The sequence below is a fragment of the Ovis aries genome, chromosome 6 (assembly GCF_016772045.2).
Source record: "Ovis aries strain OAR_USU_Benz2616 breed Rambouillet chromosome 6, ARS-UI_Ramb_v3.0, whole genome shotgun sequence".
NCBI lineage: Eukaryota > Metazoa > Chordata > Mammalia > Artiodactyla > Bovidae > Ovis > Ovis aries.
This window is the reverse complement of record NC_056059.1, coordinates 111,374,304-111,390,376: the sequence shown is the minus strand read 5'-3', so window position 1 is coordinate 111,390,376 and position 16,073 is coordinate 111,374,304. Positions and strand designations below refer to the sequence as shown.

General features: G+C 44.1%; 1 protein-coding gene across 8 annotated transcripts in view; it reads right to left on the bottom strand.

The window, feature by feature from the left end:
* Positions 1–16,073, bottom strand: part of CC2D2A (coiled-coil and C2 domain containing 2A) — a 129,255-nt gene that overhangs the window by 39,109 nt on the left and 74,073 nt on the right. For all 8 annotated transcript variants that reach the window (XM_042251882.2, XM_042251884.2, XM_042251888.1 and 5 more), the window contains 4 exons: positions 11,369–11,525; positions 8,142–8,289; positions 4,959–5,097; positions 2,564–2,767 (listed from right to left, as the gene is read on the bottom strand). In XM_042251882.2, the coding sequence (XP_042107816.1) occupies positions 2,564–2,767; positions 4,959–5,097; positions 8,142–8,289; positions 11,369–11,525 (648 nt within the window). The remainder of the gene's footprint in view (positions 1–2,563; positions 2,768–4,958; positions 5,098–8,141; positions 8,290–11,368; positions 11,526–16,073) is intronic.

Below are 16,073 nucleotides of genomic sequence, written 5' to 3'. Positions count from 1 at the left end.
ACCCACTCCAGTATTCTTGCCTGGAATATTCCACGGACCGAGGAACCTGGTGGCTACAGTCTAGATTCGAGAATTATTCGTCATGTGTAGTTTAAGTCACAAATTGTGGTTCTAAATCTTCCTTCTTATTCCCCCTGAACTTCAGGTTCAGAGTTGGTCTTTGATGCAGCATCCAGGATTTGGAAACAGTAGATTGAACTGCTTTACAAGTAGTTACAGTGCTTTTTAACAGTTTTGTTTTTTTTTTAAAATTGGAGTATACTTGCTTCGCAGTTTGTGTTGGCTTCTGCTGTACAACAATGTGAATCAGCTATATGTGTGCATATATCCCCTCCCTTTTGAGCATTCCCCCCACCCGCATCTCACCCTTCCAGGTCATCACAGAGCATCAAACTGAGCTTCCTGTTCTTTATAGCAGCTTCCCATTAGCTATCTGCTCTCTCGATGTCCCCCTCTGTGTCCAAAATCCATTCTCTAGGTCTGCGTCTCTATTCCTGCCCTGCAAGTAGGTTCGTCAGTACCATTCTTCTAAATTCCTTGTATAGTACACGGTATTTGTTTTTTACAAGTTACAGAGTTCACGCAGAAAGAAATTGAGGCCATAGAGATAATCGAGTCACTGTAGATCAAGATACTAAGCTAACCCAAATGACTTAGCCAAAGCCCCACTTAATGTTTGTCTTTCTATTTCAAGTAAAGCAATTACAAAAAGAGTAACTAACATCTTACTTGTTAGTAACTGGTTGCAGTTGACCTGAGTCACCTACTTGGAGGAGAGTAGTGGGTGCCTTTGGCTTTCTCTTCCTAGGCAGCTGTACTTTCCTCTCTTTTTCTATCAAGAAGATTCTATGTGGGCCCCAGAAAGCTGCCATGATCTGCTTCAGTCCTCCTCTGGTCATAGCTAATGCCCAGGGTGGCCCCTAACCCAGCCTGGGTGGCCCCTAACCCAGCCTGGGTGGCTCCTAACCCAGCCTAGGTGGCTCAAGAGCTGTCTTCAAGATGGTTTTCTTTTTTAATATTTACTATTTGGCTGCATAAAAAATATTTATTTATTATCAGGTCTTAGTTACAAAACATGGGGTCCGGTTTGGCATGTGAGATCTCAGTTCCCCAACCAGGAAGCAAACCCTCATCCCCTGCCTTGCAATGGAGATTCTTATCCACTGGACACCAGGGAAGACCCTGTCCCCAAGACTGTTAGACTCGGGACAAGGGGACACACCTCTCCCTCCTGGCTGAGGCTCCTGGGTATGGACTTGGGTGATACTGGTGGCCAAGTGATCAAGCAGAGCAATCTGTCGGCAATGGGGGAAAATGAAGCCACCATACCATGTGAAGCCCCCACAGGAAGAGAAGGAGCCTGGCACTCCTTGGGTGGCTCTGAGGGGCAGACGGGCTCCTGTCATTCAGATGTCTTAGACGCTTAACTCGATTTTGTGATTTCATCGTCTCATAAACTCCCCTGATCCAGGAGCTGGTTCAAATTAGGTTTTTATCACTTATAATCACAAGTCCAAACTGATTCAAAGAAGAACCAAGTAACCAAAGACATCTCTCCAAGAATAATTTCTGCATGAAAAATCATACTGCTTTTGAACAAAGACCTAAATGTAAGGCCACACGCAATAAAACTCTTAGAGGAAAATGTAAAGCAGAATACTCTGATATAAACTGCAGCCAGTAGCTTTTGGGATCCACCTCCTATAGTAATGGCAGTGAAAATAAACAAACAAGTCATACTGATATTAATTTCTAGTGGCTATTTCTTTACCTCATCAACCATAAACTAGTCCAGCTTTCCCTGACCCGCCTCCCTACACAGGCCTGTTCCCTGTAACTCCTCAAAGGCTCCCTGCCCCACTCCAAGCTCCCCCAAGGCTTTCTGTCTCCAGCTGCCTGCAGCATCCTGACCAGACCTGTGCCCCACTTCCTACCCCCTCACCCAGGCTGTTCAAATCCTACCCAGCTATCTTCCAAGCAGCGCTCACCACTGTGCTTTGTGCTTAGTAAATACTTATTGGGTTAAAATGGCATTGAGGGATTTCCCTGGTGGTCCAGTGGTTAAGAATCTGCCTTTCAATGAAGGTGACGTGGGTTTGAACCCTGGTCGGGAAACTAAGATCCCACATGTGAGCCACTAAGCCCGCAAGCCACAACTAGAGAGTCTGTGCCGTGCAAGGAAAGATACCTCGTGATGCAACGAAGATCCTGCGGGCGGCAACGGAGACCTGATGCAGCCATTTAAATAAATTAATCAATTTGGAAAAAAGGGCACCAAATTCCTGACTAAGTCAGGCAGGACTGTTTGCCACACTAATACTGAAGAGATTCTTCAGCCCTATGACACTAATTTTTCCTAGTTTAGATGTCAGTAGACTGAGACAAAGAGATGATTTAAACGTTGGATTCAAGAAAAATAACAAAAAGGCTATGCAAAGTGTGATAAAGAAGAAACCAATATTGCTACTGAGAACACCACAAGGACACCTACACATATATAATAGTATACAAAATGGCATACATATTTCATTGTTTTATTAATCCCTCTAAGGCAATCTCTTACCTGAAATACTTTTTCCATAATTTCTCGGTCATACAGTGGAATTTGCTTATAATGTCGGAACTCTGGCACCTCTTGGCTTCTAAGAAGAAGAAGCCTGAATCGTTTGGATCTATTTAATTCCTCATCCGAAACAAAGTTAAATTCCTGTTGTAGCTGTTCAAGTCGGAAGAAATCAGGGATGTAAGATTCACCACTGGTAGCAACCTATAAAAACCAGGAAATACAAAGCTGTAGGTGACAGGCAGATTTCACCCAAGGAAACTTGGCACTGAGCTTTTTGGGAATGATGTTGAATGTTGAACAGTTTTAGATGGATATACTTGAAACATCCACTATTTCATTTAAAGAGAAAACACAGTCAAATATAATGGCAATGAGGGAGCTGCTATTATATTCATTGAATAGTTATTAAAAGTACCATAAATCATTTTTTCCAGAGAAATAAAAAGTAAACGGTTCATGTCTGGTATGCATGTTCCCCTAATAGGTGTTATGAAAATATAACAGACTGATAAATGAGCCAATTATATCAGTGTGTTACCAAACGCCTACTGCAAAAAATACACAGGAGATTCGGGTTCAATCCCTGGGTCAGAAAGATCCCCTGGAGAAGGAAGTGGCAACCCACTCAGTATTCTTGCCTGAGAAATCCCATAGACAGAGGAGCCTGGCAGGCTACAGCCCATGGGGTCACAAAGAGTCAGACAGAACTGAGTGGCTGAGCATACAGCACTGAGAACAAGATTATTCATATACACAGCATATATAAAATGCATGTTTAAAACCTTGTAGCTCAGCTGGTAAAGACTCTGCCTACAGTGCAGGGGACCTGGGTTCGATCTCTGAGTCAGAAAGATCCCCTGAAGAAGGAAATGGCAACCCACTCCAGTATGCTTGCCTGGAGAGTCCCAAGGACAGAGGAGCCTGGCGGGCTACCGTAAATGGGGTCGCAAGAGTCAGACACGACTTAGCGACTAAAACATTTTTAAAATTTAATTTTTAGACTATATCTATGCACATAAACAAGGGCCCCAGAGTCAGTCAGTCAGCTTCACTTGGCTCCACGGCCATGTTGTCGTGTTCCTGGATGCCACTTTGTGGACTTGGTTGTTAGGAAAAGTGAACCAGAGATGGACCCAGGCACCAGCATAGAAAGCACAGCTTCAGCAACCCTGAGAGGATGAGCAGGTCTGGGCTGCACTCTGCCCAGGTGTCCATTTGCTCCTCTGCTGGGAGCTTTGTCAGCTGCAGCCTTGACCTGCAGAGAGAGATTCTGGGAGCAGAGATCCGCTGGGGCTTTGTAATGGGAAAGGTGATCCTGCAGTGACAATCTTGGTTCATAAAAGGGGCTAGTCAGGAAGGCAAGGATAGGTGGTTGGATGGCATCACTGACTCAGTGGACATGAGCTTGAGTAAACTCTGGGAGATGGTGAAGGACAGGGAGGCCTGGAGTACTGCAGTCCATGGGGTCGCAAAGAGTCTGACATGACGGAGCAATAGCGACAGGCAAGAAGCCCTGTGTTTGTCCTTCTCTGGGGAGCAAATAGTTAAAAAGAAGAAACATCAAGGGGATCAAGTGTTTAGTCACTCAGTTGTGTCCGACTCTGTGATCCCATAGTCTGTAGCCCTCCATGGGCTACGTTCCTCTGTCCATGGGATTCTGCAGGCAAGAATACTGGAGTGGGTAGCCATTTCCCTCTCCAGGGCATCTTCCCGACCTAGGGATCGAACCTGCATCGCTTATTTCTCCTGTATTGGGGTATCTTCAGAAATGGAGGTTTTGCTCATTTTCTGGTTGGACGATTAGATTACCATTTAGGGTTCTTTACCACTAGCGCCACTTTACCACTGGACTTCCCTGGTGGCTCAGACGGTAAAGCGTCTGTCTACAATGCGGGAGACCTGGGTTCCATCCCTGGGTCGGGAAGATCCACTGGAGAAGGAAATGACAATCCACTCCAGTACTGTTGCCTGGAAAATCCTATGGACAGAGGAGCCTGGTAGGCTACAGTCCAGGGGGTCGCAAAGAGTTGGACACGACTGAGCGGCTTCGCTTTCACTCACCACGAGTGCCACCTGGGAAGCCCTGTAACCTCAGCAGTACCTGGTGCTTCCTGCATGCTGAGTGTGGACAGCTAGAGGCTGACACCCGCAGCTCATTCCTTCCCAAGAACACCGTGAGGGCATCACGGGCTTCGGACCACGTTTGTCTTGCTCACACAGTCAGTAGGTGCAGAGCTAGAATTTAAACCTGTCACTCAACCCAGCCCTGACGTTCTTACACACTCGGCACAGGAGAGCGTAGTGTGAAAGGGGACATGTGTAAAAAGCCCTGCCCTTTCTGTGGTTTCCCCGCTGGAGAAGTGGTGTGCGCCCACGCCTCCTGCCACGTTACCGAGATCAGCTGCATCAGGGGGCCATTGCTGGGGTCGTTGGGGTCAAGCTTGGACTCTGCTGCCCACTTGGCCAACTTCTTCATGTCTGTCAGTCCTGACGTGCCGATGGAAGAGATGGCATCTGCTCTCTTCAAAGCGCTGAAAACAGAAGTTGATTCCTTGAGACAGACTTCCTCACAGAGCAGTCTGCATCAGGACCACAGAACCGCAGGGTCAGCCCTGCTCTGTGAAGGAAAGTCTGATTGTAGGAAGGACTTCTGCCATTTTTCCTTACCTGATAGTTGCTATTAAATATGTTATAAGGGTAATAAAAAAGCATGAATGGTGGCAGAAAATATTTTCAAAGCATGTGTCTAATAAGGTGTAAAAACATCCAAAAAATATAAGGAACTAATTCAACTCAATGACGACAAAACAAATAATCTGATTAACAAATGAGCAAAGGCTCTGAATGGACATTTTTCCAAAGACATACAAATGGCCAATGGACACATGAAAAGATGCTCAATCATCAGGGAAATGCAAATCAAAACCACAGCCAAATGTCACCTCACACTTGTCAGAATGGCTGTCATAAAAGGCAAGCAATAACAAGTGCTGGCAAGGATGTGAGAGGGGAATTCCTTGTGCACTGTTGGTAGGAATGTAAGTTGGCACAGCCGCTGTGAAAAACAGTATGGAGGCTCAAGAAGTTAAAAGTAGAGCAAGCACATGCTCCTGCAATCTGACTTCTGGGGATACATCCAAAGCAAACAAAATCAGTGTCCTGGGAGGTCTCTGTAACCCCATGTTTACTGCAGTATTAGTTATAATAGCCAAGACGTGGAGACCACCCAGGTGTCTGTCAGTGGACACATGGATAAGTAAAATGTGATATGTGTGTGTATATATATAAAAGTCAGTCATCAAAGAAGGAAATCCTGCCATTTGCAACAACATGGATGGACACTGAGGCATTTTGCTAAGTGGGATGATCTCACTTTGACGTGGAATCTAAAATAACCAAACATGTAGAAACAGAGAAAAGACTGGTGGAGCCAGAGGTCAGGGGGGTGGATAAACGGATGAAGCCACTCCAGAGTACAAACTTCCAGTTGTAAGATGAATAAGTTCTGGGACTCTGATGTACAGCGTGGTGACCATAGCTGTTGCTGTTGTTCGGTCGGTCAGTCGTGTCTGTCTCTCTGCGACCCCATGGACTGCAGCACCCCAGGCTTCTCTGTCCTTCACCATCTCTCGGAGTTTGCTCACTTTCGTGTCCAGTGAGTCTGGTGATGCTATCTAACCATCTCATCCTCTGCCATCCCCTTCTCCTCCTGCCTTCAATCTATGTATGATTATGAGTGTAGCTAATATTACTCTGTTGTACACTTGGAAATTGCTAAGAGAGTAGATCTTAAAATTTTTCAGCCCAAGGGGGGAAAAAATCTGTAATTATGTGTGTCAATGGATGTTACCCAAACTTACTGTGAAAATCATTGTGCAGTGTCTAGAATATCAAATCATTATGTTGTACACCTCAAACTCATACAATTTTACATGGCAGTGAGATCTCAGTACACCTGGGGGGAAAAGCAGCATACATAGAAGGAATGCAAATGTGACCCTGCATTTCTGCAACTGTGCCCAGCACACCAGTGTCCTGAGTCGCTGGATCCAGACCAGGGCACCTGGTGTAGGATGTCCCGAAGGTCCCACCTCCCAGGTAACTGGGGACCACTTGGGGCTGAGGCTAAAAGAGAAGAAACAAACATTCATGCAACTAACTTAAGCCCCAACTTTGAACGCGACTGAATTCCAAGGGGGCCACATGGTCACCACAGTTGAGCTGGGCCTTTATTGACAGGGCTGCGTCTCCCGTCACTCAAACTGTTTTTCCTTCTCTCCCGAGGAGCTGGAGCTTTAACCTCAGCAGGAAACTCAATGAGACAAAGTACAGGAGGCTTGTACCTAAAGGCATAAACAGGCCTCCCCTGGAAATGCTGCCAGGCTCCTGGCTGAGAAAGACCTTATTGTTACTATCCCATGGATACAGGTGTTTACATTGGAAGGAGAGGGCGTAAAGGGAACGAAACCAGCTCTGTTCCTCTGTTCTTCCACGTGTTGAAAATGACAGTCTGACTTGGAATGTATCTTCTTGATGATCAAGGTAAGTCCTTTTGGGACTTCCCTGGTGGTCCAGTGGTTGAGACTCCCTGCTCCTAAGGCAAGAGGCTTGGGTTCGATCCCTGGGCAGGGAACTAGATCCCATCACAACTAAAATCCTGCACACTGCAATGAGGACTTGGTGCAGCCAAATAAAAAAATTAAAAAAAAAAAAGTAAGTCCTTTTATTTTATGGAGGCTACTGAGGCCACGACGGTAAGATGATCCACTCAAGACACATCTACTGGGGAGCGACAGAAGCAAGACTGGAACCCAGGCACCTCGCTCCACACTCCAGGCTGCCTGGATGGGCATCAGCCACTAAGAGGGGTGGCCTGTCCGCCTGGAGTGAGTCCCTTCCTGCTGCTCTGAGTGAAACTGACAGCTGGCAATCAAGGAAGGGGACTGAGAATAGGGCCTTTCATATACCCACAAGTTTCTACATCAGTCATATTTTACAGTGATCTCTGACTGAGGGCCAAATATATACAACTATATGCCATGCCAATATTCACTGGAAGGACTGATGCTGAAGCTCCAATACTTTGGCTACCTGATGCGAAGAGCTGACTCATTGGAAAAGATCTTGATGCTCAGAAAGATTGAAGGCAGGAGGAGAAAAAGGCGGACGAGATGGTTGGATGGCATCACCACTCCAATGGACACAAATTTGAGCAAACTCTTGGAGATAGCGGAGGACAGGGGAGCCTGGTGAGCTGCAGTCCTTGGGATCACAAAGAGCGGGACTCGACTGACAGACTGAACAAGAACAACACGTACCATGTACTTTCTCCAAGTGTAAAACTGCGAAAAGAATATTTCACAGGCTTACTGGTATCTGATGCTGACAAACATCCAATATTTGTTAGGATATTAAGATTTTAGTTCTTATCATAGGAGCACACACACAAAAACCCCTGAAAATACTGGCACATGACAATAAAAGGAAAGACTGTGAGGCTGCAAGCCTTTTCCCCACTGAATCGCGCTAACACCAATGCTGTCCTTGCTCATCAGCTGTTCCAGCCACACGTTACCTTCTGAATCCAATATTCTGCTGTGACAACGGAGGAATTAAAGGAATCCCATTTTCTCCAATGGCCCATGCCACGCTGTTGGACACTTTCCCCGAGGTCATTAGAATCAGTTGATTACCACCGTCAGCTTCAAATGAGAAGGGCACTCCTGAGGAAGCAGCAGATGAAAAAGGATGTTTAGAGAGGGAGTGAGCCCCATGCTACCGAGAAGACAAAGCAGAGAGCAGACAAATGGAACAGAATGGGTGGGGGTAGGGGGCTGGAAGGCATATTCAAATCAACAACGTGGAACTCCAGGTGATAACACAGTGGGGCCCTCGGCTGTATCTCTGATAGCAGAGTGTAGCATCATGATGAGCGATGCACTCTGCACTGCTCATATATATTCTGCACTTAACAGCTGTGTGACCATGGACAAATTGCTTAGCTTCTCTGAGCCTTATTTTCGCTACATATTAAATAGACATAATAATAATGAAAGTAAAGTTGCTCAGTTGTGTCCTACTCTGTGACCGCCATGGAGTATGCAGTCCATGGAATTCTCCAGGCCCAGAATACTGGAGTGGATAGCCTTTCCCTTTTGCAGCGTATCTTTCCGACCCAGGAAGCGAACTGGGGTCTCCTGCATTGCAGGCAGATTCTTTACCAACTGAGCTATCAGGGAAGCCCATACTATAATAATAATAATAGTACCTCCTTTTAAGGATTATTGTGAACACATCCTTCATTCATTCAGTAGATACCTATTTGAGCCCCTGCTTCATGCCAGGCACTATTCTAGTCACCAAGACAGCAGTAAAGGAAACTGATAGGAATCCCTGACCTCACGGAATTTACATTCAAGTAGGAAAGACAGATTATAGATATGATAAATAAGAGATGAGGCTAGCATGTTAGAGAGTGGTGGTGGTGATTTAGTTGCTAAGTTGTGTCCACCTTTGCGACCCCATGGACTGTAGCCCATCAGGCTCCTCTGTCCATGGGATTCTCCAGGAAGAATACTGGAGTGGGTTGCCATTTCCTTCTCCAGGGGATCTTCCCCACCCAGGGATCCAACTCATGTCTCCTGCATTGCAGGCAGATTTTTTACCACTGAGCCACCAGGGAAACCCCATGTTAGAGAGTAGTAAGTGCAAAAAAGAAAAAAGTATGGAAAGTGTTAGAAAGTGTATGTTTGAGGAGGAGGCAGGGGTTAAACTTTCCAATGTTAAGTAGCAAGGGAAGGCTCCATGAGAGGTCCCTTCTGAATAATGAAAGGCCTGAAGAAAGTGGAAGGGAGGCATGTAGGTATCTTGGGAAAGAGCCTTCTTGGCAGAAGGAACGATGCAAAGGCCCTCAGGTGAGAGCATGCCTGGAATGAGAAACAGCACGTCAAGTGAGGAAAAACCTGCAAAGCCTCAGACAGACCGGGCAGGCACTGGCCACTCCAGAGAAGCTGTCGCTCAGCTATGCTAGAAAGTTTAAAGCCTCACGACTGGGCTCCCACTGATTTGACGTTAATGACAAAAAGTCTCTGGACAGGACATTAATCATGTAAAAGAAGAAAAGATTTTAAAGCATGAAACATAGGCTTTCCTGGTGGCTAAGCTGATAAAGAATCCGCCAGCAATGCAGGAGAACAGGGTTCTATCCCTGGGTTGGGAAGATCCCCTGGAGAAGGGAAAGGCTACCCACTCCAGTATGCTGGCCTGGAGAATTCCATGGACTGTATAGTCCATGGGGTCACAAAGAGTTGAACACGACTGAGTGACTTTCACTTTTTCACTTACATAGGAACTTCTTGTTCTGGAGTCCAAGTTAATATTATTGACATTAACACAAAACACCACTGGTAACTCTATAATAGCCTATTTGTGTTTTCTAAAGAGCTTTCCTTCAGGGCCTTCCCTGGTTGTCCAGTGGTTAAGAATCTGCCTTCCAATGCAGGGGACATGGGTTTGACCCCTGGTCAGGGAACTAAGATCCCACATGCCACAGGGCAACTAAGTCTGTGTGTTGCAATGAAGAGCTAGAATGCTGCGATGAAGACCCAGTGCAGCCAAAATAAATTAAATAAAGTGTACTTATTTTACTTTATGACTAAAAAAAAAAAAAATCTTTCCTTCATACTGAACACTGCATCTTGATCTTCAAAATAACCCCACAAGACATTTAAGGGCGGTATTGTTAGACCCCTCTTATGAAAGAGGAAGATGATAGTCAAAGAGGTTACATGATTACTAGGGTCACACAGTTTGTCAGGAACAGAGTTGGAACTAAAAGCTTAGATCTCCAGACTTTTAGACTGGGGATCGGATTTGGGACTCAAGGGATTCTTGCACCCAGATATGCACTTGCAGTAAAAAATCACCAGGCATGTGAAGAAACAGAATCAGACTAATAAGCAGAAAGGTGCTGGAATGCCAGATACAGAATACTGAAAACTATTCTTGCCTGGAGAACTCTATGCACAGAGGGGCCTGGCAGGTTGCAGTCCATGGGGTCACAAAGAGCTGGACACTACTGACAGGCTAACACACACACAAAGACTGAAGGAATGAATAAATGAATGAATGAAATGATTGCGAGTACCAGAAAATGGCAAAAGGTTGTCAGAACTGATTGTAAAAAACACTAAGTAGGATTTCTAGAGGGGAAAAGTACAATCATTGAAATGAGGAACTCAGTGATGGATTTCAATGACTAGACACAGCCAGAAAGTGAATTCATGACTTAGAAGACGGATTTAAAGACATTACACAGCATATAGAAGTGAAAGAGATGTCAAGTATATTAAAGAGAGGTTAAAAAAACATGGTTGGCAGAGTGAGAAAGTCCATGAGAGAATGAGAGATGAGAGAATATTATTTAATAATATCCCCATAACAATTATTTTATTTCAAACTTTTCCACCATACAGATAACACTATGAGGTACTTTTTTTTTTTAATGCACAAAGTTTTATCTTCATTTTGAATTATTTTCTCAGGAAAGATTCCTAGAAGTTGAATTAAGGTGTCAAAGGCAATCTAAAGGCCCTTAATGCACGTGGCCATACTTGTACAGTTATATGAATTTACTGGCTGCCCATAGTGTGTAAAAATTACTTTGCAAAAAATCGTATGGGATTATTGCTTTCATTTGAATTTCTGATAGCAGTGTTGTAACTGTCTGGTTGTCTGATAAGGGAAAAGAAAAAGATATTCAAATCTGACAGTGATTCTGTGAGCCGCTGGGGCCTTCCGTACCGCTTCCGACTCCCTCGTGGTCCAGGGTCACATGCTGGTTACTGCTAAACTCCACTTCTTCAATGGGAGCCCTTCCACTGACAACAGTGGTTTCAGGAATAGGCAGAAACACTTCCGCCAGCAAGGTGGTACCACTGTGTCCAACCGTCTCATAGACCTGAAATTGAGGAAGAGAAAGAGCCAAATAAAGACAGCAACAAAGGGTGCTCACTCCCAGATAATCAGCCCTTTGTCTAGGCTGTTCATTGATCTCGTCCAGAGCATCCATGTCAGAGTGAAGGGTTGAGTCGTGCTGCTCTGGTCCCCATGGAGACCAGATCATACCCTATTTGGCAAGTTTTCAGCATCCTACCTTCTTGCCTGGCCCAATCGTCTGTGGTAGAGAAGTTGATTACAAAGCACCAGGGTACTGCAAATATTTCTATTTCACACTAATATGCATTCGTTTTGGAGAATAGGCTTCCTCTTTTTCCTGGTTCCAGTTATTTCAGAGAGCAACAGCATCAGGTAGAAAGGTGAGATAATTTGGACAAGCCACCAGATGGTTTATTATCTGCACCAACTTCAAAGTCAGTAGGAAAAGCATTATACCCTGAAGTACTCTAGGGTACTGGGTCAAATTTGTTATTGGTAACAGAAAATTATTACTGGTATTATTAATACAATCAATTATTAATTATAATTATCGTTGGTATTATTAATATAAAATCTATTATTGGTAAATCTCTCAGTCTTTCCTTTAGGACCTTCATTTTCTTTGTTAGTTGCTGAGCCCTGTCCATCTCCTTCACAGACCTTCTTCCAAAATGGGGTCAACAGGACCATCTATAGTTCTGATGCTAATTACTGTGGTATGTCTCATCATCATGTCATCACCGTGAGATGAAGACCCCATTGCCAGGGCACCCACAGATTACGAATATACAATACGGTCTCAGTCGGACCCTCTGCTCCATGTGATCAAGCTTCCCCTGTATTCCTGGGTCATTTCACCTTTGTGGGAAGAAGATAAAATAACAGCTCTGCTGCCTTCCTTCCATGTTCCATTGTCTCTCTCCACGAAGCCTCTCCGGCCGGTACATATTTTTCTAAAATGCAGATCTTGCTCTTTTATTTCTACTAATGAAACATTTCTATCTTTTTATTTTTACTTGGAGGATAATTACTTTATAATGCTGTTAGTTTCTGCTGTACGACAATGTGAATCAGCTCTAAGTATACATATATCTCCTCCCTCTTTTTTATTTTTAAATTTATTTTTAATTGGCGGATAATTGGTTTACAGTGTCGTGTTGGTTTCTGCCACACATCCACGTGAATCAGCCATAGGTATACATATGTCCCCAGCCTCTTGAACCTCCCTTACACCTACCCCCTTCCTGCCACTCTAAGTCATCCCGGAGCCCTGAGCTGAGTCCCCTGTGCCGTACAGCAGCTCCCCACTAGCTCTCAGTTTCACCCATGACGGTGTATACACGTCAGGGCTGCGCTCTCAGTTCGTCCCCCTCTCCCCTCCCCTGTACTGCGTCCAAAAGTCCATTCTCTACATCTCGTCTCTATTCCTGCCATGCAAATAGGTTCATCCGCCCCATTTTTCTAGATCCCATATGTATACACTAATATGTAATGTTTGTTTTTCTCTTTCTGACTAACTGCACTCTGTATAACAGGCTCTAGGTTCATCCACCTCACTGGCACTGGCTCAATTTTGCTCCTTTTTATGGCTGAGTAATACTCCATTGTATGTATGTACCACAACTCCTCTCGGTGAAATGTTCCTGTTTTTCTCCTGATGTAATCAATCCCCCTCTGATTATCTTTCCACTCACCACCTGAATGTGCAAAGATGACACCACGGAGTCTCTCTGCCCACCCTCCCTTAATACAGCACGTGTTGTGCTGTGAATTCTTTTCTAAGGATGAGAAGGATGGATTCGTGTGGCCCTCTATCCAGGCCTCATCTACCTGGTATTCACCAGCTCACATTTGCAATATTGCTGATTGAGTTTGGAGGGGCTACTGAGACAAAGACAAAGGCAGAGGCTCCATAGGAACTGAATTCAAGACCCCAAACTGAGTAGCACTGTGAGCTATTCTAACAGGCTGGGCGCACCAAGAGACCTGTGGCTGTTTGGGGCTTACCCCTGCTTGATTCAAGGGCTGAGCGGGGAGCCCATGAGTTGCACATTTAAGCCACACTCTCCAACTTCATCTTTACTAGTAGACAGGTAATATTTTTATCTATATTAAAAAGATATTTTAAAGAAAGTTTCAAATATATGTAATATCAGAAGAATAATATACCATGAACCCATCACCTACCTAGCTTCAATTACCATTAAGTTATTGTCAACCTGGTTTTATCTATATTCTCAACTATTTGCCTCTTCATTAGTATTCTGAGCTTAGACATCATTTCATCTGTAAATATTGCAATATGTATCTCTAAAGGAGGATATAAAAAGGCATAATTACCATACAATTATCACAGCGATTCCTGAATAATGCCAAATATCACTAAGTTTCCAATGCCCTTCAGAATCTCAAAAAATTACTATAATATTTTGAATCAGGATGACAATGATTTCATGCACTGAAGTTGATTGGTATGTCCCTCAAGCCTCTATTAATTTAGAAATGATCCCTCTCTCTTTGTATCTTTTTTACAGATTTTCTCTATACTTTTATTGGTTTAGAACTCTAATGGAAAAATAAAGGTCAATTTTTTGGCTTGTCCCAACTTCTCATAAGAGCCTGCAGTTTTATAATATCACAGACTGTAAAGAACATGGAGCAGTTTGTTGCTCACTGCACAAGAGACCTTGGTTTGACCTGTTAACTTATGGACTCTTTGGCATAAAGTTTCAGCCAGAAAGAATGGTGCATTTTTCTTTCTTTAAAATTCTTTTTGTACTTCTTGAATTTTTATTCACCCAGACAGGCCTTTGTGTGAAGCCATTAAGAGCTTTAGGTCTGGTATCATGCTTAATCTTAACCACAGTCCTATAAAGGATGGTTTCTGGTAAAGATTAAGCAAGATAGCAGACCCCACAATCCTAGATGATGGATGTGGGGCTCAACAGAGGGGAGAAATTTCTCCTGGTCCTTCATCTCGTGAGTCACAAAGCTGGGATGTGAATCTACCACTGTCTCACTTCAGGATGCATTCACTTTTTGTTATGTTTTCCTTTCGGGTCAAGGAAAATCAGAAAGGTGAATAAAAAATAAGAAATCTTTTAAAGCCATAACCATAATCCATGATTTATAAAGTAAATATAATTACTTTAGACAGATTGGTGAGCAATAATGATTGAAAGAGAATTAAAAACCTAAATGAAAGAACCACAAAACATGGAAGTGCTGTATAAACAATGGCTAAAAGCAAAGGTTGGGTTTCCCTGGGTGGCTCAGTGGTAGAGAAACGACCTGCTAATGCAGGAGATGTGGGTTCAATTCCTGGGTTGGAAAGATGCTCTGGAGAAGGAAATGGCAACCCACTCCAGTGTTCTTGCCTGGGAAATCCCATGGACAGAGGAGCCTGGAGTGCTGCAGTCCATGGTGTCGCAAAACAGTCGGACGAAACTTAGTGAGTAAACAACAACACAACTGTGACAAAAGGTTAAAGCACAGCCTTCCACGTGGGCAGCTGTAATTAAAAGACCACCGAGCTCTTCCTGTCTCCGACTCTCGTTTCTCAGATTCTCAAGGGACTGGCTCTCCTGGCCAGGGGAAGGTGTACTGTCCACTTTGTGAGGGTGTCTGAACTCCCTGGAAGGTGCTCTGCTGTATCGGACCCTGCGTGAGGACTGCACGAGGTTGTCACGTGCCCACCCACACTTACTTGAATGCCCCCACCAACCCCTGGGCTTTCCCTGTAGGAACGCTTATCTCCTCTACTGAAATTCCTTGTTTGTCATTTGTCTCATTGAAGAGTGAGATTCCTGAGGGTAAGGGCCTTGTTTGATTTCCCTTTGATTGCTCAGTACCTCTCCTCTGTGAATTGATATCTTTAGAAAGGAGCAGGTTAACTCTCACTGGAAACAAGGTGTTAGATGATAAATCAATGGGATGGAATTGTTCTCTTCTCTGAATCGCTGGTAGACTTGGGAGTTGCCTGGCTCTCAGATTTTTTCACCTGATTTGTTTCACTCCCCAGTGGACGGTCAGCTCCTCCCACTGCCTGCAGAGGGCGGAGTGGTGGACAGGATGTGGCAGCCTTGTGGTCCGACTGGTCTGGATCTGAACCGTGACACTTCAACTTGATCTTGGGCGTGACATCCCCCTACTTTTGCTCTCATTGTAAAATGAGGATGTTACCCAAAGTTCAGCAGGAAGGCAGTGGTGCAGCTTAGCTGAGATGGATGAAAAGCCTCTTTCCTTCTGTATAAATGCCATTTCTTCTTCACCTGGGCATACAGTTGGCAACAAGCATGTGCATTTTTTCTAATACTTTGCAGTTTACAAAGATCTTTCATAAACATGATTACATTTCCCAAATATCTCATTAAATCCTGTTGGCCAGTTGATTTTATTCAGTTTTATAAAATAGGCATTTCTTTTATTTAAATTAAATTTTAACTAGTTTTTTTCAAGGAAGACTTTGAGCTTCTGAGAACCTATAGGCATGTTAGGGCATATTCCATATTTAGAGTTAAATCATCTATATTTCTGGGTGCCCAAAAATAAGGAGGTAAAAAGCAAACTA